Source organism: Engystomops pustulosus, unplaced genomic scaffold, assembly GCF_040894005.1.
Source record: "Engystomops pustulosus unplaced genomic scaffold, aEngPut4.maternal MAT_SCAFFOLD_667, whole genome shotgun sequence".
NCBI classification, from domain to species: domain Eukaryota; kingdom Metazoa; phylum Chordata; class Amphibia; order Anura; family Leptodactylidae; genus Engystomops; species Engystomops pustulosus.
In genome coordinates this window covers 14,237-42,034 of record NW_027285546.1, presented here as the reverse complement: position 1 = coordinate 42,034, position 27,798 = coordinate 14,237, and the positions used below count along the sequence as shown (strand labels likewise).

The following is a 27,798-nucleotide window of genomic DNA, read 5'->3' as shown; positions in this document are numbered from 1 at the left end:
GATCCATCTTTGCTGATCCTAAACGCTGCTGAGAAACAGGGGATGACCGATTAGGATGGAGTCACACTTTAGGATCCACTGAGGTGTATTTATAAAAAATGGAAGTGGGACTTACATTTTAGGAAAGCCAAAAAAACCACAGCGCCACAGCTGCCAGCAGGCCGTGTGTGGTATTACTATTCAATATCATTCACATTAATGGAACCAGGTGGCAATACCGCACACAACCAGCCAGCAGTGGTGGCGCTGCTTCTAGTAGAAAGCAGCTGTGTTACTGTAATTCAGGATGAAACTTAAAGGGATATTCCAGGAATAAGCATAATTCATATACAATTGAGTCCTTATAGTATAAGCTAATATGTAATAAGTTGTTATTTAAAATTTTGCTCGCCTTAGCAGAAATATCTTGTGGACATACATTACAATGAAGAATTAAAACGCTACTGGCCCTTTAATAAGTCCATTGATTTTGCCTTTTTGGAGCAAGCACAGGACAGAAGATGATCGCTGGTCACATGTCCACATCACATGTCCTGCACCTGCCTGGGCTGGTCATGTGATCATCAGTGCAGTGCATCCACTATGGCCAGTGTTGTGGTGAGACCCATCTCAGTGATGTGCAGTGATGGCAGTTACACATCATTACTATGGTAACAGAGCAGGACAATCTGTTACATCATTACTGGGAGTAGAGCAAGCAGGAGGAGTTACTGAGAACTGAGAGATCATGGGAGTTGTAGTATCCTGTGGTCTACGTCTGGGAGATAACTCCCTACTTTAGAAAGCCTATAAAATGTTGTGAATCATAAATGCAAACTATTTAAACTCAGATTTGTGACATTGAGTTTTGTGGTTTTTATTTATTCATAGCATTATGGGCTTTTGGGTCAGACATTTATATTCCCGGAATATCGCTTTTACCCCTTGTACTCTGTTCATAATAATGTGGTCATCTAAATGAAAAAAAAAAAAATTTGGCTCTAGATATAAAAATACAGGAGCAGCATTGGGGATGAGCTTTTATGTGTGTGGCATAAGTCGGGGTGCTGGTGCTTAAAGGGACACACACAGCCCTTTAAATACTTTCACTAGTTGCAAATACACAAAGACCGATACGTTATTCGGATTTACTGAAGTATCCAACAAGGAAATAGTGCTTTTACTTACAGTAATTTTGTTAGATTTATAACAATCCCTTAATGCCCTTAATTTGTCAGAATTAGGCCCGATTCACACTCGTCTGGGGCTGCGCTATGGACTGATCACTCTGCCGGGGACTGAACTCCGTGTACGATATTGTTATATGACGCGCAGAGTTCTTGTTTCCTCAATATGTAGAAGAGCCGACAGAACAACGGAAGCATCTCGGACATAAAGCGGACAAAAACAGAAGCAAAAAGGAGACAACGCACAACGGACAAGCTATATTGCTTTTAACTTTTACAAAACACAATATTAATGCAATGTTAAAATTGCGTTAAAGGAAATCTACCACCAGGATGAAGGATTGTAAACCAAGCACTGACATCCTGGCGTGCGCCCCTTCTGGTAGGATCCGCTCTTATGCCCTGGTTTTAAATTTTTAAAGCCATTTTTAGTAAAAACAAGGATATAAGGAGCTAAAAGAAGAGCGGATCTTGCCAGAAGGGGCGCACACCAGCAGGTCAGTGCTTGGTTTACAATCCTTCATCCGCGTTTTGTAAATGCAAATGTGAACAGCCGTGTTATTAGGTAAATCTCGTCTCCTGATCTGTTGTTTTGCGTTTCAATAAGGAATGTGAACTCCACGTGTGAACGCACATGGAAGCATCAGACGGAGATCACGTGTCTTGGCCCCTGATTTGTGCATCAAAGCGCAATGATTAGAAGCGCCTTGTGTACAAAGCGGAACGAAGAGACTTTATACTGCGCACATTGCTATACACAGTACAGCAGCCGGGCCTAGTATACAGCGCACTACTCACAGGTCACTGAGACGCTAAAGCAATGCTTACGTTGTGTAGCCAATTGTGGGTGCTGGGTGCCAGACCCAGGCCAATCTGAACTGGATATTCTGCCCTAAGTATACTGTAGGTGATTTGTCTCTACAACCTTTAAGGTGAAAAGTTCCAATTTAAACAACTTTTTTATGAACCTCCCCTTTAATTTATTTATTAGATTAGAGATTTAATCTCTGTAGATTATAATGAATTTATATTATGTTTATACAGTAAGGGAATGTAGAGGTTACATATTCATCAAAACATCTGTAATATTATAACTTAAAAACAAAACCTAAACTTTCCAATTCCTAGTCCCCTCTAAATTACTGTATAACAGCTTCTCAGATTCCTCTATGGTTGGGTAGTCTAAAACAACCCCCTTGCTCTTAGATGGTCCAACCCAGATCAGGAGGGTGTGTCCCAGACTACCATACTATATATCGTGCATACAAAAGACTGAGACCCCCCCCCCCCCTTTCTCTAGATGGTCCAACCCCATTCAGGAGGGTGTGTCCCAGACTACTGTACTATAATGTGCATGCAATAGCCTGAGACAACCCGCTTGCTCTTAGATGGTCTAATCCAGATCAGGAGGGTGTGTCCCAGACTACCATACTATAGTGTGCATAAAATGGACCAAGACACTCCCCCTTGCTCTAGGTGGTCCAACCCAGATCAGGTGGGTGTGTCCCAGACTACCATACTATATATCGTGCATACAAAAGACTGAGACCCCCCCCCCCTTTCTCTAGATGGTCCAACCCCATTCAGGAGGGTGTGTCCCAGACTACTGTACTATAATGTGCATGCAATAGCCTGAGACAACCCGCTTGCTCTTAGATGGTCTAATCCAGATCAGGAGGGTGTGTCCCAGACTACCATACTATAGTGTGCATAAAATGGACCAAGACACTCCCCCTTGCTCTAGGTGGTCCAACCCAGATCAGGAGGGTGTGTCCCAGACTACCATACTATAGTGTGCATGCAATAGTCTGAGACACTCCCTTGTTCTTAGATGGTCCAACCCAGATCAGGAGGGTGTGTCCCAGACTACCATACTATATATCGTGCATACAAAAGACTGAGACCCCCCCTTTTCTCTAGATGGTCCAACCCCATTCAGGAGGGTGTGTCCCAGACTACTCTACTATAATGTGCATGCAATAGCCTGAGACAACCCGCTTGTTCTTAGATGGTCTAATCCAGATCAAGAGGGTGTGTCCCAGACTACCATACTATAGTGTGCATAAAATGGACCAAGACACTCCCCCTTGCTCTAGGTGGTCCAACCCAGATCAGGGGGGTGTGTCCCAAACTACCAATCTATAGTATACATAGGGTAGTCTTGCTCTCAGATGGACCAGTTGAGAACATGGGGACAGTCTGTGACCACCTAAGCACAGGGCACCAGTAATTCTAACTGAGTAATAAGCCTCTTCTGTGACATTTTGGTGAGTCAGAGGGTCACCTTACAAAACATGTACAGTTTTATACATTATCATTCTACACACAATGAAGAGTTCTACAACTTTCTAAAATGTTTTGGGCAACAATTTCCAGCCAATGTCTAACTTTGCACCTCCTTACTTACACCAGGGCAATTTATAAAAATTTTGGCTAATTTGCATATTCTGGCTGAGCTTTGACATGCCCCTCCCTATGAAACCACACCCCTCCCATGGAGCCACGCCTTTTTTGAAACTGTATAAAAATCCTGATAATTTACAGAACTTTCCCTTCTTAGTTTGATGAAAGTCGCAGAACTTTCCACGTTGCAATAATTACGCTTTACTTCAAAGGGAGCGGACGACTCATTAGTCACCTTTGCCACCTCCTACCTCATTACCTTCTAATTTGCATAATTAAATTAAGGCACGTTTGGGTGAAAGAATTTCTTTTTGGCTTATTATATCACATAGTCGTGGACATCGAGGCTTGTACATAACGGGCGTGCGCTGGAGGCAGCGCATGATCCTGTCAGGACTCTCCCAATCTTTCAAAGATGGTAGAAAAATAATTGCAATTAATACGGTTTTCTGAAAAGTGCAACAAAAAAATGTCTGAAATGTACAAAACTCGGCATGTGCCGACCTTTGGCAACGTGTAGATCCCTGTGTGATAGATTTGGCACTGATGCTTGGAAATCTTTAGTAAACAGGTCCAGACCCAAGATGGCCGCCGCATGAGGTAAACATGGAGGCCACTTGCATATATGGCTTTCTTTCCATACGACATGACAGGAAATCTCGGAAACCCGCCTTGTTCTTTGGTGCCGTCCATCCTGAGGGGACATTTATGGCCACGGATTGGCGCCGTTCTGCCCTCAGTGATGGCGACTTCTCTCGTTGGGAGAAAATTTTCCTGTTTGGTGGAAGGGAATCTTGGAACGGAATGTTTTGCCGGAGGTGATGAGGTCTCCGTAACCCTGCGTGTGGGAGAAGGCATATCCAGAGCGGCGGGAGCTGGTGCGACGGATTTTGGCTCTGCGCGGGGGCGGTATGGGGCGCTTTTTTGCTTCCCTGATCTTCTTCTGAATCTGGAGGTTCAAAAAAAATTTATTATTTTCCTAAAATATAGTAAAACAAAAATGTCTCCATCTGTCTCCAGTATTTATCTCATTATCTCCCCCATTACACCGTCTCCAAGCGCGTGGGGTGGGTGCCGCCAGCGTTGAGGGTGCTCCTGTGCCGCACCTGTGCACTGCCTGTAGACTGCCCTTGTTCAGGCGCAGCCTAGGGTGCAATTCTACGCCAGGAAGTGCCCTGTGACCAAAGGGCAGCTGCCCACTGATATTTATCAGGAGGCCGGAGCCTCCCAAATAGATTGGGCGGGTGCGAGGGAGAGGGGGCACCATCATACACATAGACCGTAAGATTTGGGTATTACCATGTGAGCTTTGTTTCGTCTGGCAGGGCTGAGGTTTGTAGTCCTGGGGAGACGTTGGTTGTCCCCAGTGACCGTAGCCACTACTTACCCTGTCACTGAAGGTAGGTTTGAGCTGTGACCTCAGGAATCTGTAGGCCACCACCGGCAGGACACAGAGCACCATGGTCAGGAAGATGGCGAGCCAAATGCTGGGCTGGTTCAGAGAGTTACGAGCCGTCCCTGGAGGAGAAGGAAACATGGCGGCTTATACACAAGTACTAGAGCGCTGGACTGACCCTACAAGAGGACGAACGAAGGGCAAAGGTCACTCACCAATGAAGGGGAAGGAACCTGTGAAGATCAGGTACATCCCATCACTGTACATCGTAAAACTGATAGCAAAGTACACGGCCAAACTGCCCCAAATGAAGAACTGGTTGACCGCCGTCCAGTAAGCTGTGTCCAGGGCAATCTAAGGGACAAAATAAGAGGTGAAGTGCATTCACTTGGGGGACAGGACAGGGACACGCTGACACTTGGGGGGACAGGACAGGGACACGCTGACACTTGGGGGACAGGACAGGGACACGCTGACACTTGGGGGACAGGACAGGAACACGCTGACACTTGGGGGGACAGGACAGGGACACGCTGACACTTGGGGGGACAGGACAGGGGCACGCTGACACTTGGGGTACAGGACAGGGACACGCTGACACTTGGGGGACAGGACAGGGACACGCTGACACTTGGGGGGACAGGACAGGGACACGCTGACACTTGGGGGGGGGGGACAGGGACACGCTGACACTTGGGGGACAGGACAGGGACACGCTGACACTTGGGGAGGACAGGACAGGGACACGCTGACACTTGGGGGGACAGGACAGCGACACGCTGACACTTGGGGGGACAGGACAGGGACACGCTGACACTTGGGGCACAGGACAGGGACATGGTGACACTTGGGGGGACAGGACAAGGACACGCTGACACTTGGGGGGACAGGACAGGGACACGCTGACACTTGGGACAGGACAGGGACATGCTGACACTTGGGGGACAGGACAGGGACACGCTGACACTTGGGGGACAGGACAGGGACACGCTGACACTTGGGGGACAGGACAGGAACACGCTGACACTTGGGGGACAGGACAGGGACACGCTGACACTTGGGGGGACAGGACAGGGACACGCTGACACTTGGGGGGGGGCAGGGACACGCTGACACTTGGGGGACAGGACAGGGACACGCTGACACTTGGGGAGGACAGGACAGGGACACGCTGACACTTGGGGGGGACAGGACAGGGACACGCTGACACTTGGGGGGACAGGACAGCGACACGCTGACACTTGGGGGGACAGGACAGGGACACGCTGACACTTGGGGCACAGGACAGGGACACGCTGACACTTGGGGGGACAGGACAAGGACACGCTGACACTTGGGGGGACAGGACAGGGACACGCTGACACTTGGGACAGGACAGGGACATGCTGACACTTGGGGGACAGGACAGGGACACGCTGACACTTGGGGGACAGGACAGGGACATGCTGACACTTGGGGGGACAGGACAGGGACACGCTGACACTTGGGGGGGGGGGCAGGGACATGCTGACACTTGGGGGGGGGACAGGGACACGCTGACACTTGGGGTGCAGGGCAGGGACACGCTGACACTTGGGGGACAGGACAGGGACATGCTGACACTTGGGGGGGATAGGACAGGGACACGCTGACACTTGGGGGACAGGATAGGGACACGCTGACACTTGGGGAGACAGGACATGGACACGCTGACACTTAGGGGGACAGGACAGGGACACGCTGACACTTGGGGGGACAGGATAGGGACACACTGACACTTGGGGGGACAGGACTGGGACACACTGACACTTGGGGGGACAGGACAGGGACACGCTGACCCTTGGGGGAGGGGACACGCTGACACTTGGGAGGACAGGACAAGGACACGCTGACACTTGGGGGACAGGACAGGGACACGCTGACACTTGGGGGACAGGATAGGGACACACTAACACTTGGGGGGACAGGACAAGGACACGCTGACACTTGGGGGGACAGAACAGGGACACGCTGACACTTGGGGGGACAGGACAGGGACACGCTGACACTTGGGGGGACAGGACAGGGACACGCTGACACTTGGGGGGACAGGACAGGGACACGCTGACACTTGGGGGACAGGACATGGACACGCTGACACTTGGGGGGACAGGACATGGACACGCTGACACTTGGGGGACAGGGCATGGACACGCTGACACTTGGGGGGACAGGACAGGGACACGCTGACACTTGGGGGACAGGACAGGGACACGCTGACACTTGGGGGGACAGGACAGGGACACACTGACACTTGGGGGACAGGACAGGGACATGCTGACACTTGGGGGGACAGGACAGGGACACGCTGACACTTGGGAGGACAGGACAGGGACACGCTGACACTTGGGGGGACAGGACAGGGACACGCTGACACTTGGGGTGCAGGGCAGGGACACGCTGACACTTGGGGGACAGGACAGGGACATGCTGAGACTTGGGGGGGACAGGACAGGGACACGCTGACACTTGGGGGACAGGATAGTAACACGCTGACACTTGGGGAGACAGGACATGGACACGCTGACACTTGGGGGGACAGGACAGGGACACGCTGACACTTGGGGGGGACAGGACAGGGACACGCTGACACTTGGGGGGGCAGGACAGGGACACGCTGACACTTGGGGGGCCAGGACAGGGACACACTGACACTTGGGGGGCCAGGACAGGGACACACTGACACTTGGGGGGACAGGACAGGGACACACTGACACTTGGGGGGACAGGACAGGGACACGCTGACCCTTGGGGGAGGGGACACGCTGACACTTGGGAGGACAGGACAAGGACACGCCGACACTTGGGGGAGGGGACATGCTGACACTTTGGGACAGGACAGGGACACGCTGACACTTATGGGACAGGATACATGGACCCTTACACTATCCTGAGTACATTTGGCTGGGGACTTACCTGTACTGACACCACCAGCAGGAGGCAGGTCTGAGCCATCAAGGCAAAGGACTGGTAGTCGGATACGGCTTTGCCGTCGTCTCTCACTGTGTCGTACAGGGCTCCATAAGGCACAAAGAACAGAACGAGGGAGCTGTAGATGCCATGGATCACACACTTCACAAACTCTTTCTTGTTGAAGTATCGATTCTTCTGGCCGGGCTCATACAGCTGCGGATACTCCATGCTCCAGCGGTCATCCACGTCCTGGAAAGAGGAGGATTAGTCTAGTTCTTCTATCACACCTATACTATTACTATTCAGCTGTGTAGGAGATCTGAGTCATTATCGGTAAGTTTATCACCCAGCGTTCACAGATAGATGAGGGCTGACATGACACTGATGTACCTACCTGATCAAACAGACTCATCCCCAGCACCGGCAGTGAGGTATAGACCAGATTGTACATGGTGATGAACCATTCATCGTACACAGTCTGTGAATAAAGATCAAAAGACTGAGCTGCAGTACAGCGTGATGGACACAAGATGGCTGCAAAGCCTCGTTTAAGGCTTAGATTGTAAGCTCCTTGGGACAGAACACAGTTGTGTTTTCCTATTCACTGCAGGTTTTTGTTGTCTCACCTGAGCGGAGAAGCCACAGAAGAATCCATACCAGAAATGGACCAGTGTGAAGGTGAAATTCTTGTAGAAAAAGTATCTCAGGAACTGGCACATGCGATTATAGGACCAGCGGCCGTGCACCAGGAGGAGGCGCTGCAGATACCGAAACTGGGCGAACGAGAAGTCACTGGACAGCACGGCCTGCATTCCCTCCTGCCCACTGATCCCTACTCCGATGTGTGCCGCTGCGAAAGGAGGGAACATGTTAGTAAAAGATGTTTTAAAACCGTTATATTAGGTTGCGTTCACACGTGGCATTTACATGGAATTTAGAAACAAAATACAACAGCAGAGGAGAGATTTGCCTAATGACATTGCTGTTAACATTGTGTTAATGGTTGCATTTTGCAAACACAAATGTTAACACATTTGTTTGCATTACATTAACAAAACGCATGCATTATCACAATGTTAGTTTCATTTAGCATCTGGTCTGTAATGACTCCTCACTCACTCCTATTGTTCAGTGTGACTGTTATTACTCTGTAATGTAATATTATATTTGTATATGTCCCCTATGATGTGTAAAGCTACGGAATATGATGGAGCTATAGAAATAAAGATTATTATTATCATTATAATCACCTGATCATGGAGTGGGGCACAAAACCAAAAGGACCCTCTTTGTGTAATCCTCCAAATCCTGAACAACACACAAAGGACTGAGAAACCAAAACTCTGAACACGTTCAATAGGACAAAAGGACACAGACACAAAAATACTCAATATCAGGAAGGAGACCATTGGAAACCATTGGATATCCTGAGCTGAAGTGATGGACACTTAGAATGACCTTAGATCACACAAAGTAATGGGCAAGATAACACCGGACCTACTAAGCTGGAGAACTAATCCACCGGACATCCTAATCTAGAGAACCGAGCTAATGGTGATCCTGACCTGGAGATCCAAGTTAACTAACATAGTGATGTGAAAAACAACTTACCAACATGAAGAACCAAACTACTTGACATCTTGAACTGGAGAACCAAACCAATAGATATCCTGACCTTGATAACTGAGCCACTGGACATCCTGTACTGGAGAACCAAACCACTGGACATCCTGTACTGGAGAACCAAACCACTGGACATCCTGTACTGGAGAACCAAACCACTGGACATCCTGTACTGGAGAACCAAACCACTGGACATCCTGTACTGGAGAACCAAACCACTGGACATCCTGTACTGGAGAACCAAATCACTGGACATCCTGTACTGGAGAACCAAACCACTGGACATCCTGTACTGGAGAACCAAACCACAGGACATCCTGTACTGGAGAACCAAATCACTGGACATCCTGTACTGGAGAACCAAACCACTGGACATCCTGTACTGGAGAACCAAACCACTGGACATCCTGTACTGGAGAACCAAACCACAGGACATCCTGTACTGGAGAACCAAACCACTGGACATCCTGTACTGGAGAACCAAACCACTGGACATCCTGTACTGGAGAACCAAACCACTGGACATCCTGTACTGGAGAACCAAATCACTGGACATCCTGTACTGGAGAACCAAACCACTGGACATCCTGTACTGGAGAACCAAACCACTGGACATCCTGTACTGGAGAACCAAACCACAGGACATCCTGTACTGGAGAACCAAACCACTGGACATCCTGTACTGGAGAACCAAACCACTGGACATCCTGTACTGGAGAACCAAACCACTGGACATCCTGTACTGGAGAACCAAATCACTGGACATCCTGTACTGGAGAACCAAATCACTGGACATCCTGTACTGGAGAACCAAATCACTGGACATCCTGTACTGGAGAACCAAACCACTGGACATCCTGTACTGGAGAACCAAACCACAGGACATCCTGTACTGGAGAACCAAATCACTGGACATCCTGTACTGGAGAACCAAACCACTGGACATCCTGTACTGGAGAACCAAACCACTGGACATCCTGTACTGGAGAACCAAATCACTGGACATCCTGTACTGTAGAACCAAACCACAGGACATCCTGTACTGGAGAACCAAATCACTGGACATCCTGTACTGGAGAACCAAATCACTGGACATCCTGTACTGGAGAACCAAACCACTGGACATCCTGTACTGGAGAACCAAATCACTGGACATCCTGTACTGGAGAACCAAATCACTGGACATCCTGTACTGGAGAACCAAACCACTGGACATCCTGTACTGGAGAACCAAATCACTGGACATCCTGTACTGGAGAACCAAATCACTGGACATCCTGTACTGGAGAACCAAATCACTGGACATCCTGTACTGGAGAACCAAATCACTGGACATCCTGTACTGGAGAACCAAACCACTGGACATCCTGTACTGGAGAACCAAATCACTGGACATCCTGTACTGGAGAACCAAATCACTGGACATCCTGTACTGGAGAACCAAATCACTGGACATCCTGTACTGGAGAACCAAATCACTGGACATCCTGTACTGGAGAACCAAACCACTGAACATTATGATCCGCAGAACTAAACCACTGGATGTGCAGACCTGGAGAACCAAACGAGCAGGACATCCTTAACTGGAGAACCAAACCACTAAAAATTATGACCTGGAGAACCAAACCACTGGACATGCTGACCCGGAGAGCTAAACTACTGAACATTATGACCTGGAGAACCAAACCTGTTGGATATTCTGTCCTGGAGAACCACACCACTGGACATCCTGACCTGGGGACCCAAACTAGACATCCTGGACTGGGGTTCTAATAAGCCATAAGGCTTCAAGGAATGGTGCAACATACAACTGAACATCCTGAACCAGTAAATGGAACCACAGAACATCCTGAAGTGGTTTACCAAGGCAGAATACAAAGAGTGGAGCGACATCATTACTGCAGTCCTGGGGCGTGAAGCGATGGACCACTAGAGGACAGAGAATGGAGCTTAGAAACACCGGACACCAATGATTGGGGCACAGAAGAAGGAATATCAGGGATTGAGCCAGAACCAGGGAGTTAAGTGGAGACAACAATGGGGGTCATTTACTAAGGGCCCGATTCGCGTTTTCCCGATGTGTTACCCGAATATTTCCGATTTGCGCCGATTTCCCCTGGTTTTCCCCCGGGATTTTGGCGCACGCGATCGGATTGTGGTGCATTGGCGCCGGCATGCACGCGACAGAAATCGGGGGACGTGGCCGAGCGAAAACCCGACGGATTCGGAAAAACCGCCGCATTTAAAAAAAGAAATGTGTCGCTTGGGACGCGCTTACCTTCACTTGGTCCGGGTCGGTGAACTCCAGCGCGTTCAGATGCTTTTCAGCGGAGCAGCGCCACTTGGTGGATGGCGGAGGAACTACCTTGATGAATCCCGGACGGACCCGAATCCAGCGCAGAGAACGCGCCGCTGGATCGCGAACGGACCGGGTAAGTAAATCTGCCCCAATGTTGCAGTGCATCACCTCCAATGACACAAAGGGGAAGATTTACTTACCGGGTCCGTTCGCGATCCAGCGGCGAGTTCTCTGCGCTGGATTTGGGTCCGGCCGGGATTCATCAAGGCAGTCCCTCTGACGTCCACCAGGTGGCGCTGCTGCGCTGAAGTTCCCTGAAATGCACTGAAGTTCACGATCCTATCCTGGATGAAGGTGAGTGCAAGCTCTACGACACAATTTCCTTTTTTAAATGCGGCGGTTTTTCCGAATCCGTCGGGTTTTTGTTCGGCCACGCCCCCCAATTTCCGTCGCGTGCATGCCGGTGCGGATGCGCCACAATCCGATCGCGTGCGCCAAAATTCCGGGGCAATTCAGGTACAATCGGCGCAAATCGGTAATATTCGGGTAACAAGTTGGGAAAACGCAAATCGGGCCCTTAGTAAATGACCCCCAAAGTCTCTTCTCCCACAGATGATTCATTGCCTATTTTCTGCCTTTGGTGGAAACATTTACGTCGGTGAGAAAATAAGATTTTTCTGTTTTATTTTATAACTTTTTTTTCCGTTAGAATCTGAGCATCTGATTACATATCCAGCTGACATCCCTCCCTACCACCGCCGCTCCCGTCCTACAAGACAGAGAATACTCGGATAATCTCCTCCAGATGTAACTTTCTCATTAGCGAAGCAGGAAATAATTACAGCAGAAATAACTCTATAACTGATTCCACAGGTCCAGGGGCGGTGGATGGGTCATTACACTTATATAACGGCTCCCAGAATCCTCCAGGACTCACTCTTGATCATGCTGACATCATTGGCTCCGTCTCCTATGGCCAGCGTCACCGCTTTTTTGTACTTCTTCACCAGCTGCACCACCTGCGCCTTCTGCAGAGGAGTCACCCGACAGCATATGACGGCCTGGCACATGCACGCCGTCCGCAGGAGCTCCACCTCCATGCTCTCCTCTAGAGCGTAAGCCTGTGGGACCAGCAGAAATCACTGGGGTGAAATAACACTTAGATATATCATGTGCTTTACTCTAGTCACAACCAGGGCTGCGTTCACAATTCTGCTAATACAATGCAAGTATAGGGCAAGTCGTGCTGCAGAGCATTGTGGGAGATGTCACCAGATTTTACCCCACTAAACTACTACCCCTCTCAGTTGAGGGATGAAATATTCTTTCTAGTATTTCCTCTTTTATGTGAAATCTCACACATTTACCTATAAAAATCTCTCCTGAAGACGGGTAAATATGACTCTTCTCATCTAATTTTTACATAAGATGAGTCAAGTGGTTGCAGCCTTTGGATCTATAGTCCCTAAAAACATGCTACTGGTGTCATATTAAAAGATAAGAATCTCTCATCAGGCCTCTGGTTCTGTGAGCTACAGAACTGGACATATACAAAATTAAAAAATAGATGGGAACTGAATCTGCAGCTCACATTTACAACAATGGGGCACATATACTTACCCGGTCCTGTCGCGATCCCGCAGTGCGTTGTCCAACGAGGATTTGGGTCTGCTGTGATTCACTAACCTAATACGTCCGAGTTCCTGCATCCGTCGCTTCTGCCCTGAGGTCCACCGGAGTTCACCTGCTTCTTCCTGGTGCATGTGAGTGCTTGATCTTGCGACACAAATCCTTTTTTAAATTCTGCGGTTTGTCCAAATCCGGCGGGTTGTCCCCATTTCTGTCGCATGCAAGCTGGCACCCATGCACCAAAATCCGTTCGCGTGCGCCAACAATTCGGCGCAAAATGGGGCAATTCGGCGCAAAATGGAAATCGTCGGGAAACCTGACGAAAATGCGTCCGACCGACCCTTAATAAATGTGCCCCAATGTCTTTAGCTGGCTGTATCTCTGGTTCTTATCTTTAATATGACACAAGCAGCATGTGTCTAGGTGCTATAGAACAGAAGATAGAGGTTTCTAAAGTTACACTCCCTCCGCAACTACTAAACTTGACTCATCTTATGTGAAATTGTAATGAGAAGAGTCATATTTGCCCGACTTTGGAGGAGAATTTATTTTATAGGTGAATGGGTAAGATTTTACATAAAACAGGAAATTTGAGAAAGGACATTTCATACCCGACCTGAAGCGGCTGGTAGTTTACTGACAGGTTGTCTTTAGGATCTACATTTCTAGCTGCTGCCTGAAACCCAGCCTGAGATCCAATGATGCATTGTCCACTACTGAAATACATTGTATCTCCGCGTCTTTCATTTCGTAATCATTAGCGGGTCCCTCGTGATGCACCGCAGCAGAGAATGTCCTGTACAGACACTGAACCAAAAGAAAACTAGTAGCAAGTAGGGAAATACTACAATATGAGAGTTTACAAAAGCTGTAAATGCAGCTTTGGAGGTGACCGGAGTATAAGGTTTGATTTGACTCAAGATCAGCACAAGATAAGGGAAGCAAAGTATTTACAAATGTTACTCAACTTTCTATCTAAAAGTAAACGCTGAAATAATTTTGTAAAGTGAAGTTATGGCTTAAAGTAAATATTTTTCTGGCCCTAAAATAAACAAAGTTCCATTTCCTCCGTCTTCTATGTACAATTCTGATATCACGTAAAGATAATAAAGAGTTTTCCCTTTTAGATACAATTTTGTTAATGTTTGTAATATAATAGAATTTGGAAAGGGCATCAACCAAGGTCAGGAAGTGGATAAGAAGGGATGGGCCGGGTGCTCTACAATAATAGTCCGGGTGCTGGAGGCCAAGATAGGGGCGTGACAATAAAGGACAGATGTATTTTGGCCCCAGCTATTCCGAACCTCTATAACTCATTACCACTAGTGGACGTTCACTCTATATCAGCACCGCCATCTAGTAGGCTGTATACCAGCACCGCCATCTAGTGGGCTGTATACCAGCACCGCCATCTATTGGGCTGTATATCAGCACCGCCATCTAGTAGACTGTATATCAGCACCGCCATCTAGTGGACTGTATATCAGCACCGCCATCTAGTGGGCTGTATATCAGCACCGCCATCTAGTGGGCTGTATATCAGCACCGCCATCTAGTGGGCTGTATATCAGCACCTTCATCTAGTGGGCTGTATATCAGCACCGCCATCTAGCGGGCTGTATATCAGCACCTTCATCTAGTGGGCTGTATATCAGCACCGCCATCTAATGGGCTGTATATCAGCACCGCCATCTAGTGGGCTGTATATCAGCACCGCCATCTAGTGGACTGTATATCAGCACCGCCATCTAATGGGCTGTATATCAGCACCGTCATCTAGTGGGCTGTATATCAGCACCGCCATCTAGTGGGCTGTATATCAGCACCGCCATCTAGTGGGCTGTATATCAGCACTGCCATCTAGTGGGCTGTATACCAGCACCGCCATCTAGTGGGCTGTATATCAGCACCGTCATCTAGTGGGCTGTATATCAGCACCGCCATCTAGTGGGCTGTATATCAGCACCGCCATCTAGTGGGCTGTATATCAGCACCGCCATCTAGTGGGCTGTATATCAGCACCGCCATCTAGTGGGCTGTATATCAGCACCTTCATCTAGCGGGCTGTATATCAGCACCGCCATCTAGTGGGCTGTATATCAGCACCTTCATCTAGTGGGCTGTATATCAGCACCGCCATCTAATGGGCTGTATATCAGCACCGCCATCTAATGGGCTGTATATCAGCACCGCCATCTAGTGGCCTGTATATCAGCACCGCCATCTAGTGGGCTGTATACCAGCACCGCCATCTAATGGGCTGTATATCAGCACCGCCATCTAGTGGGCTGTATATCAGCACCGCCATCTAGTGGGCTGTATACCAGCACTGCCATCTAGTGGGCTGTATACCAGCACCGCCATCTAGTGGGCTGTATATCAGCACTGCCATCTAGTGGGCTGTATATCAGCACTGCCATCTAGTGGGCTGTATATCAGCACCACCATCTAGTGGGCTGTATATCAGCACCGCCATCTAGTGGGCTGTATATCAGCACCGCCATCTAGTGGGCTGTATATCAGCACCGCCATCTAATGGGCTTTATATCAGCACCACCATCTAGTGGGCTGTATATCAGCACCGCCATCTAGTGGACTGTACACCAGCACTGCCATCTAGTGGGCTGTATATCAGCACCGCCATCTAGTGGGCTGTATATCAGCACTGCCATCTAGTGGGCTGTATACCAGCACCGCCATCTAGTGGGCTGTATATAAGTCCTTACTATCTGCCCCCATGTCACGCACCAGACTGTGGCCGTTGATGATGATCCCGTACGTCTCTTCTCCCTTCAGCTCATCGTCTGGAATCACTTGTGACTGCTTTGAGCATTTCTTTATTTGAACCTTTATATCATAATTGTCCATAAATGAATCCGGATTCATCCTCCTCCGCGCCGTCCTGCGCACAAAAACATCTTTGTTAGGATGAAATCCGTCTAATGGCCCCTTGTACTGGTGATGAGATGTCGGGAGCCTTTACCTGAGCTCCTCCTCCACCTCCTCGGGGCTGCTGCCCTTTATGATGAAGATCTCCTTCATCTCGTCTTGCAGCATGTTACACGAGTACCCGATGTTCTCCGCCGTTTCTGTGGAATCAGAGGAGATAAGATTACCCTGAGGGCTGAGACATTCCACCTCAAGGGGCTCAGAGGTCAAGTTTATTCTAAGGTCCAGCGACACATTCCAATACGGAACAACGCGTTTCGCCCATTCATTGCCCATAGGTAGAGATTATACAATGTAGCAAAGATGAAAATGTTTCTCTGTGTACAAGGGAATGATGGCCGTGGGGATACAGCGGGGATTCCCCATCCTAAATCTTATTTCTCATTATTCTATGGAATATTCTACACATTTACGTTTTTTTTACCTTGCTTGTCTCCGGTGAGCACCCATATTTTAATGTCAGCCCTGGTGAGGGTCTCGATAGTCTGGGGGACGCCATCTTGAAGTTTATCTTCTATAGCCGACGCTCCGATTAGCTACAATGTAATGAAAGTGCCAGAATATCTCAGTATACAATGTTATCAGAACGTTTCTCCCACCACAGATCTCATTATCTATAGGACTGGTGGTGTCCGTCATCCCCCATAGCAGAACAAGTCATCATCCCAAGACTAACCTTCAGCTCTTTCTCAATCTCCTCGTAGAGCACGGCCAGCTTCTCCTCGCGATTGTCCAGGGATGTACTCGCTTCATGGTGCCGGCTCTTCCAGTCGGCAAAGTAGACCTTGTCCAAGTCCTTGTAAGCGAGAACCAAAGTGCGTAAACCTTCCCCGGCAAACTCCTAGGACATAGAGGGAGACCATGAGAGAGGTCATGTAGGGTCACAGGGTTTTCTACATGGCAGGGGATTTATGAACGCCCGTTCCCGATGACTTCCCGGTCTGGTTGTACTAGATGCCTGACTAATGGTCGACTTGGTTTTGCATGAAAAAATATAAAATATTCCAGGTAATTCGCTGTTCTGTACGTTTCATGGCTCGTCCCGATCCCCAGACATTTCCAGATCAATGACCAATGACTGAAGCTATAAATTCTCTGCCTTTGTTTAATTGTATTGGCAGCCTCCAGGCACTGATACAATAGAAAGTGGCGGCAGAGCAGTTACCCCTTAACCACTTAATGACTTTTGTGTTTCAATTTTTTATGGAGTTTTATGAACTTTTTATTTTTCCCGTGTATGGAGCTGCGCGAGGGCTTGTTTTCTGTGTAACAAATCGCATTTCATAGTGACAGTATTTATGATTTCGTGCCATTTACTGGGAAGTGGGTAAAAAAATTCCAAATGTGGTGAAATTGGTGAAATTTCTTGTGGTCCGTGTGGTTTTCGCTGTGTGCCCCAAATGACAGGTCTACTTTATTCTTTGGGTCGGTATGATGACGGGGAACCCAAATTTACACAGGTTTTATTGTGTTTTAAGGCATAAACCTCATGTACAAAAAAATGTCTTTGTTTGTTGTCATTTTTTTGCGGTTTGAGATATCATTTTCATTGCTCCCATTTTGAGGACTGTACAATCTTTTGATGACTTTTTAGGTGTTGGAAAATGGCAAAAAAGTGGCATTTCAGACATTTGGGCGCTATTTTCCATTACAGGGTTCACCACTGGGAATACGCATTTTTATATATTCATAGATAAGGACTTATAGGACGCGGCGATACCCAAATTGTTTAGGATTTTTTTTTTTTTTTAAATCTACTATTTTAACCCTAGGGAGTCTGATTGCTCGTGCCATATACTGCAATACTACTGTATTACAGTACATGGAGAATTTTATAGAGCTCTGTAGCAGTGTGCCACTGGCACACTAATACAGCTCTTCAGCAATGACAGATGGTGAAACCTTATAAAGACTTCAGGCTGTCATGAAAACTGATCAACGCTCCCCGTGCCACATGATGTCAATTTTTGACTTTGCCGGGGGCAGTCAAAGGGTTGAAACCTGCAACTGGAGCCAGTACTGAACACAGATGTTACCGGTGGAATATGCAGCAAATACCCGGCTTGTGTGGAGTGGGCTCAGCCGACTCCATACTCCCTTTATGGAATTGTGACGTACTAATACGCTATATGGCGGTAATAAAAGACTAGCGCTAAGAAAATGGTAAAGCTGGGGGTTGTTGCTCTGGAAAATCTATGGATCACCCCATATAAACTTTAAAAATCCTCTCTTGCGATTTAACAAAAAGTAGATTTTGGCTGCAGTTTGGGCACTTGGGGGCATATTTATCAGGACCTCTGCGCACCGCCACTGGCGCAGAGGCCCTGAAATAATCGCAAATGCTAGCTTATTGCTAGCTTTTGTGATTATTTTCCCCAATCCGCCACCTTCACGCCAGTGGGGCATGAAGGGGCGTGAAGGGGGGGTGGCGCGGCCGGACGGGAGCAGGCCGGTGCGGGGTGTTACTGTCCCCGCGCCTGCGCACTCGCTGCTGCCGGCAACTTTTCATACGTGAAAAGCCGCCGACTGCGTAGGTTAAACGCCGCACTACTGGCAGCCCGATACATCAAGAGGCAGAAGCCTCTTGATGTATCGGGCTGTGAATTTGCAGCGGCGGGGCGATCATACACTGGCGCACGAGCACCAGCGTATGATAAATATCCCCCTTGGTCTCTAAAAATTTCCCCATCATTGCTGTAGGACATGGACATAAATTACAGCAAGTAGTAACAGAAATGCACAGGTTGCTGAGTAGTAATAGTGGTAGTAGTAGTAGTGGTAGTAATAGTGGTAGTAGTAATAGTGGTAGTAGTAGTGGTAGTAGTAGTGGTAGTAATAGTGGTAGTAATAGTGGTAGTAGTAGTAGTGGTAGTAATAGTGGTAGTAGTAATAGTAGTAGTAATAGTAGTAGTAATAGTGGTAGTAATAGTGGTAGTAATAGTAGTAGTAATAGTGGTAGTAATAGTGGTAGTAATAGTAGTAGTAATAGTGGTAGTAGTAGTGGTAGTAATAGTGGTAGTAGTGTCTTATCTAGTTTGAGGGCAAAACATAATGAAGGAAATGGAGTATGACATATCCCGTCTATAGATACAACTCACATTCAGATGGTCAGTGGTCACTTCCTTCAAGCCTTCGCTGGAATGGTCAAGGAGCTCGTACACAATGGTGTCCGCTCCCTTACAGTACAAGGTGAGGCGGCCCTCCGGGCTCTGCACTGTGGGGACAGGCGTCAATGAATATCATGTCACACATAACACATATACATAATGTTACAATATATAAAAGTGTAACCACCTGTCACTCACATCACACATAAAACACATATAATAACATAAGAGATGTTACATAGACACATATAACAAAACTACACAATATATCTTCCCCATATTATGAGCAGCACTATACCCATCATATTGTAATAATAGACAACTAGTAGATTATAAGAATACTGCTCAGGATGTCATACTGATGGGCGCCCTCATGCAATCTTACATCGGAGTGTCACAACTTTGCAGAACTCACCAATCACCGACATCCTTTTCCGTTCATTGTTGAAGTCCAATATGGCCAATAAATTGTAGACTTTGGTCACCCCCATCTCCACTACAGTGATGGTTTCTGGTGTACGGGAACGGAAGACAAATCCGAAGTTTCTGGCGGCGGTGACCAGCGCCCCCTCGTCGGGAGACTGAGCCTGATAGACTAATTCACCTGTGGTGCAAAGAGAAGACAATCAGGACAGGGATAGTCTGTGGGGCAGTAAGTGTATTTGTGAGCTCAGGTGTGTATGATCATCGTATTATGGACTGAACCCTACAGCCTTTAGCAATAAGACCGTGGATCATTTTTATGGATGGTCAGAACAGATTGCATTCTCTGGATGCCTTAAGAGTCCGATAGTTAGTTGTATCAACTCCTCATGCCCTAGATTGCCCAGGAGTGAACTAAAACACTCCACATAATGTAATTGTAATGTCCCGCTGGACTGGTCATCACTAGATTGAGCTCCAGATTCTGCAGCTCCTGGTTGATCCAACCCTCCTATGCCACCCTTAAAACTTACCCTTTCAAGGCAGTATTTCCCATGGTGTGATAAGTAATAGTTGCTTAAGCTCTATCCTTTGCTGCAATCTTCTGCTTGAATGTAGTGCTCCAAACACTACAAGTCCAATATGACTTTGGTCAGCCCCATCGCCACCACAGTGATGGTTTCTTGTAGACCAAGCCACCTTGGTACACACACATAGGTGCTAGGCCACACTACAAGCAGCCACTGTAGACCCTGGGAATCCAGCTGCCCCTGATGGGGTATTGTATAATCGTGGTATCACTTATACACGAGGTGATTATCCACAGGTGGACATCTTTTGGTTAGATTTGGTTGACTCTTCTAGTCTACATAGGATCTTGGCAATATATGGTTGTAATATAAGAATTAATCTTTGACAAATTTGGGGTTTGTTGAGTTAAAAAATCTATTGAGCACCCGCTAGAAACTTTAAAAATCTCCTCTTACCATCCTAGGGCACTGCTCTGCTCTGAGGTCCCAGAAATCAAAAACAATCATATCTTAGGTCATCCTAAATTCTAGAGTTGTGTGAAGTTGCACACCCAGCACCACTGCTGACAATGGGACAGAACAGAAGAGTAAGGTCCGAGCATAGACCCGAAATGGTCATTACAGAGGATGGACTTTAGGAGAGATCTGTTAAAACATTGGAAAATCCCAACCTCCTGAATTCCATAGTGATCATACGGATTGTCTAGGATCCTCACCTGGTTTCTTCTCCTCGGACATCGCTGTGTGACACAGGGCCAGAAGCCGGAAGAACTCGTGTGTGGACGGGTCCCCCATCTTTACAGATTCCACCAATCTATGATCGTGAAAGAAGAACTTGGGATCGGCCAGAGAGTTGTAGGAGAAATCCACCTTTTCTGTGTACTGAGACATAGAAGAGAAGGGGTCACTGAGGTCCAAGTCCTGACGTGTGTCTATGCATCTGCTGTTATAAGTGTACGACCAACGTAACACAACACAACGTAACACAACACAACGTAACACAACACAACGTAACACAACACAACGTAACACAACACAACGTAACACAACACAACGTAACACAACACAACGTAACACAACACAAAGTAACACAACACAACGTAACACAACACAACGTAACACAACACAACGTAACACAACACAACGTAACACAACACAACGTAACACAACACAACGTAACACAACACAACGTAACACAACACAAAGTAACACAACACAACGTAACACAACACAACGTAACACAACACAACGTAACACAACACAACGTAACACAACACAACGTAACACAACACAACATAACACAACACAAAGTAACACAACACAACGTAACACAACACAACGTAACACAACACAACGTAACACAACACAACGTAACACAACACAAAGTAACAGAACACAATGTAGCACAACACAACGTAACACAACACAACGTAACACAACGTAACACAACACAACGTAACACAACACAACGTAACACAACACAAAGTAACACAACACAACGTAACACAACACAACGTAACATAACACAACGTAACACAACACAACGTCACACAACACAACGTAACACAACACAATGTAACACAACACAACGTAACACAACACAACGTAACACAACACAACGTAACACAACACAAAGTAACACAACACAAAGTAACACAACACAACGTAACACAACACAACGTAACACAACACAATGTAACACAACACAATGTAACACAACACAACGTAACACAACACAACGTAACACAACAAATTGTAGCAAATACTAAACAAGCAGAAGACGCCGGGAGATTTCAGCTCTGAAGCCTGTAGAATTGTGAATACAGCTCTGTATATATAGTATAATTATCATATTATACAATTTATTTTAAAATAAAAATTATGAGGGGTTTATTTATCTTTATTTTTTTTTTTTTCTGTTATATTTGTGACTTTTTGGATGCATTGTGAGAATTATGCAAAAATTTGCAGCATCCAAGTTTTCCGATTTATCTTTAGGATCCACAGGTTGCTGTTTAAAATGTCTCAACATTTTTGTGCTACAACTGCTTTTTTTTGCTAAATAATTTTGCTACTTAAATGGCAACATCTAAATTCCAAAAGATAAATCAGCCGCAACACGGACTTCTCGGGGCGCTACAAACTTTGCTGGATGGGTGGAAAGATTGCAAATATAACGGAACAAAAAAGAGAAAAACAAAGTGAAATAACTTTTATGATTTCCAAGAATTTTGGTAAAATGCTAATTCTGTACAAATAAAACCCACCTCATTTACTTCCAGCCTATTCCCTGCATAGTCAAATACATCTCCTGCAAGAAAATAAAACTGGTGTTATTACTATCACAACCTAAAGAAGACAGGTCTAGGTGGACTACAAGTCTAAAGCTCTTGACTACGGAGGGTGTAGGGGGGGAGGGGGGGAGGGGGGGTTCTATGAGACCAAAGAATAATCCTCATCGATGGCTTTTAGATGGAAAGTCAAAAAGTGAAGTGTGATCTGCACTCGGAGAGGAGAACTGGGCGATGGGCACTTCAAATGGTCAAATCTGGAACAAACACTTCAGAATTGTAGATGGGATTTCACACTGAGAAAACACAAGTCTGGACCAGAAGTCAATCAGATAAAGAGCGATCATCAAGAAGAAGAAGAAGATGGCCGCCTGGAGGATCCCACTCACCGTATGAATTGCCATTTATAGAGCACTTATTGAAGGTCATGATGTTCTGCGTCAGAGTCCCGGTCTTGTCGGAGAAGATGTATTTGATCTGTCCCAGCTCCTCGTTGAGGGTGGTGGTACGAGCCTCTGCCGGAGTGTCCTTCTTTGGGTAATACATCTTACGGTCCCAATTGATGTAGAAACTGTTTCCAAGACGAATGATTTCCACACTGAGGACAATGGAGAGTCAAGATTGCAGCTATTAGTCTGGATGGAAAGCGACCGCAGAGATCAGCACCGGACGTCTGCGATATCAAGCATTCACTTTAGTCTCACCTGAACCTGGACAGTTTGCAACCAGTTTAAAGAAAAGTTTCACTTTTGCAACGTTTGCCTCCAATGAAACAAATTGAAGCAACTTATCATACAGTGTATATGCAGACCTATTTACCCCCAGGCCAATGAAGCTGCTCTACCAGACTACAAGCAAATCACAAGTTCATTCTCATCCTGCAGCCATGTGTTTTGCGCCTGCCTCCTGCAAAGACCCTCAATAGTGCAATCCATACGCCACACCTTATATATCTGAACTTATAAGCTATGTTTCATAGAAGAGGGTAAAATGGAGAAGAAACAAGTACCAGAACAGAAAGAAGGGAGTCAGAGGAGGGTTAAAGGTAACACCCACTGAACACTTAACTCGCAGATCCACAAGCATCATCTCAGAGAAAAGGAATGCCAAACTTCATATGACTACACTACATTTTATATGTAAAAAAGAGCTGAAATACGTACCAGAACTAAAAGAACAGAGTCAGTTCTGGTACATTTTATATAACAGAGAAAAAAAGAGAAGAAATACACTCACCGGCCACTTTATTAGTTCCACCATGCTAGTAACGGGTTGGACCCCCTTTTGCCTTCAGAACTGCCTCAATTCTTCGTGGCATAGATTCAACAAGGTGCTGGAAGCTCCTCAGAGATTTTGCTCCATAGTGACATGATGGCATCACACAGTTGCCACAGATTTGTCGGCTGCACATCCATGATGCGAATCTCCCGTTCCACCACATCCCAAAGATGCTCTATTGGATTGAGATCTGGTGACTGTGGAGGCCATTTGTGTCCAGTGACCTCATTGTCATGTTCAAGAAACCAGTCTGAGATGATTCCAGCTTTATGACATGGCGCATTATCCTGCTGAAAGTAGCCATCAGATGTTACAGGGTACATTGTGCTCATAAAGGGATGGACATGGTCAGCAACAATACTCAGGTAGGCTGTGGCGTTGTACCAAGGGGCCCAAAGAGTGCCAAGAAAATATTCCCCACACCATGACACCACCACCGCCAGCCTGAGCCGCTGATACAAGGCAGGATGGATCCATGACACCACCACCACCAGCCTGACCCGCTGATACAAGGCAGGATGGATCCATGACACCACCACCACCAGCCTGACCCGCTGATACAAGGCAGGATGGATCCATGACACCACCACCACCAGCCTGACCCGCTGATACAAGGCAGGATGGATCCATGACACCACCACCACCAGCCTGAGCCGCTGATACAAGGCAGGATGGATCCATGACACCACCACCACCAGCCTGACCCGCTGATACAAGGCAGGATGGATCCATGACACCACCACCACCAGCCTGAGCCGCTGATACAAGGCAGGATGGATCCATGACACCACCACCACCAGCCTGACCCGCTGATACAAGGCAGGATGGATCCATGCTTTCATGTTGTTGACGCCAAAATTCTGACCCTACCATCCGAATGTCGCAACAGAAATCGAGACTCATCAGACCAGGCAACATTTTCACAATCTTCTACTGTCCAATTTCGATGAGCTTGTGCAAATTGTAGCCTCAGTTTCCTGTTCTTAGCTGAAAGGAGTGGCACCCGTTGTGGTCTTCTGCTGCTGTAGCCCATCTGCCTCAAAGTTCGACGTACTGTGCGTTCAGAGATGCTCTTCTGCCTACCTTGGTTGTAACGGGTGGCGATTTGAGTCACTGTTGCCTTTCTATCAGCTCGAACCAGTCTGCCCATTCTCCTCTGACCTCTGGCATCAACAAGGCATTTCCGCCCACAGAACTGCCGCTCACTGGATGTTTTTTCTTTTTCGGACCATTCTCTGTAAACTCTAGAGATGGTTGTGCGTGAAAATCCCAGTAGATCAGCAGTTTCTGAAATACTCAGACCAGCCCTTCTGGCACCAACAACCATGCCACGTTCACAGGCCACAAATCACCTTTCTTCCCCATACTGATGCTCGGTTTGAACTGCAGGAGATTGTCTTGGCCATGTCTACATGCCTAAATGCACTGAGTTGCCACCATGTGATTGGCTGATTAGAAATTAAGTGTTAACGAGCAGTTGGACAGGTGGACCTAATAATGTGGCCGGTGAGTGTATGTAGCAGATTTCAAAGAAGGGAGTCAAATGAGATACAAAGTTGTCACTCACTGAACTCTGAACTTGCAGCTGCACAAGCAGCATCTCAGAGATGAAGGACACTGCAATTTATTTATATAACCCCATAAGCTACATTTTATATGAAAGAGTAAAAAAGAGAAGAAACAAGCTGCAGAACTGAAAAAGGGAGTCAGCAGAGGGGCAAAGGTAACATCCACTTAGCACTGAACTTGCAGCTGCACAAGCAGCATCAGAGAAAAGTAAAATTGAGAATAAACATGTAACAGAACTGAAAGAAGGGAGTAAAGGTAACACCCACTGAACAATAAACTTGCAGTTGCACAAGCAAGTTCTTAGAAAAGAGCTTTTTTATTTCACAAACAGCTGTCCAGTCAAATAGGTGAAGAAAAAAACATAGTCATTCCTGCAGAAGAGATGAACTGTCCCCAATGGAGCATATAAGTAGACAAGTTACTCAATACAGGTGGTAAACAGGTGGGGTTCTTTGTATATTGAGAGTTGTAGTCCTACCTGACATAGAGGGAGATAGGCACCACAGTATTGAGGATAATGACATAGGACCAAAACATGAGGAACCCGGAGAAGGCTGCGTTGTCGACACCCTCAGGCCATGGAAGATACACCTGGAAGTAATATCCCTGCTTGCTTTCCCAAATTCCATTCCCAATTGCCAGGATGATGCACATAAACGCCAGAAACCCAAAAATCTGTGAAAATAATCCAAGGAAAAGCTTAGAAGTCTGAATCTGGTTACTTCTTGGATGATGTTACTGTTTCATCCCTGATTATTATAATACATTAAGTATCCAATGCAATGGGGGAAGGTCAAAGTATGGAAATAGGATCAACAAGCTCCGGTCTACAGAGGTCGTGACTTACCCAGAGAACGAGGATGTTCATGAGCCGGTCAATGCTCGTCCTTTTTAGGGTGGTCCGACCGCTGTTCTGCATTAGTTTAGTGTCAGGTCCTAAATTGGGGAAATAAGTCAATGAGCAGATGTTCATTTCTGTCCTCAGGAGACACCACGAGATCCATCTGGATATCAACTAACCTGCAAAGATGACCATCCCGAAGCACCACTCCGTGTTCCTGAGAGTGCAGCCGCGCAGCAGGACTTTGCCGTTGTCCAGGGCATATTTCTCTCCCTTGTAGGTCAGCGTCCCAGTGAAGGTGTCCAGCTTGTTATTGGGGGCCTCACATGCAACTTCACCTAAAACAATTAAGGGCCGTAATGTAAGTAGGTGACTCTACATAGTGAATATATAACACACAATACAACACAACCAACACAACCAACATACCATCAAACTGTGAGAGTTCTGTCAGGTTCTCTCCAAGGTCTCCTGTAATCGTTAGAGCCTGCTTCACCTTCAGGTTAGTCTCTCTGGATGACGACACATGAGAACAAGCATTAATATAACTACTATAATACTGCCCCCTATGTACAGGAATATAACTGCTATAATACTGCCCCCTATGTACAGGAATATAACTGCTATAGTACTACCCCCTATGTACAAGAATATAACTACTATAATACTGCCCCCTATGTACAAGAATATAACTACTATAATACTGCCCCCTATGTACAAGAATATAACTACTATAATACTGCCCCCTATGTACAGGAATATAACTACTATAATACTGCCCCCTATGTACCGGAATATAACTACTATAATACTGCCCCCCTATGTACAGGAATATAACTACTATAATACTGCCCCCTATGTACAGGAATATAACTACTATAATACTGCCCGCTATGTACAGGAATATAACTACTATAACACTGCCCCCTATGTACAAGACTATAACTACTATAATACTGCCCCCTATGTACAAGAATATAACTACTATAATACTGCCCCCTATGTACAGGAATATAACTACTATAATAGTGCCCCCTATGTACAAGAATATAACTACTATAATACTGCCCCCTATGTACAGGAATATAACTACTATAATACTGCCCCCTATGTACAGGAATATAACTACTATAATACTGCCCCCTATGTACAGGAATATAACTACTATAATACTGCCCCCTATGTACAAGAATATAACTACTATAATACTGTCCCCAATGTACAGGAATATAACTACTATAATACTGCCCCCTATGTACAAGAATATAACTACTATAATACTGCCCCCTATGTACAAGAATATAACTACTATAATACTGCCCCCTATGTACAGGAATATAACTACTATAATACTGCCCCCTAT

The 27,798-nt window shown here is 46.6% G+C and overlaps 1 protein-coding gene across 1 annotated transcript in view; it reads right to left on the bottom strand.

Annotated features, from left to right (window-relative positions):
- Positions 1-6: 6 nt before the first annotated feature.
- The window catches only part of LOC140112249 (phospholipid-transporting ATPase ID-like), a gene marked incomplete at its 5' end in the record, with an annotated part of 41,750 nt that continues 13,958 nt past the window's right edge, over positions 7-27,798 (bottom strand). Inside the window, 20 exons of the mRNA XM_072132443.1 lie at positions 7-4,518; positions 4,957-5,087; positions 5,181-5,319; positions 7,900-8,145; positions 8,291-8,374; positions 8,523-8,746; positions 12,756-12,939; positions 16,196-16,349; positions 16,431-16,536; positions 16,821-16,932; positions 17,073-17,237; positions 19,495-19,610; positions 19,919-20,107; positions 21,173-21,338; positions 22,724-22,767; positions 23,137-23,345; positions 26,073-26,269; positions 26,442-26,530; positions 26,615-26,773; positions 26,865-26,947. Of these exons, the coding sequence (XP_071988544.1) occupies positions 4,306-4,518; positions 4,957-5,087; positions 5,181-5,319; positions 7,900-8,145; positions 8,291-8,374; positions 8,523-8,746; positions 12,756-12,939; positions 16,196-16,349; positions 16,431-16,536; positions 16,821-16,932; positions 17,073-17,237; positions 19,495-19,610; positions 19,919-20,107; positions 21,173-21,338; positions 22,724-22,767; positions 23,137-23,345; positions 26,073-26,269; positions 26,442-26,530; positions 26,615-26,773; positions 26,865-26,947 (3,010 nt within the window). The remainder of the gene's footprint in view (positions 4,519-4,956; positions 5,088-5,180; positions 5,320-7,899; positions 8,146-8,290; positions 8,375-8,522; positions 8,747-12,755; positions 12,940-16,195; positions 16,350-16,430; positions 16,537-16,820; positions 16,933-17,072; positions 17,238-19,494; positions 19,611-19,918; positions 20,108-21,172; positions 21,339-22,723; positions 22,768-23,136; positions 23,346-26,072; positions 26,270-26,441; positions 26,531-26,614; positions 26,774-26,864; positions 26,948-27,798) is intronic.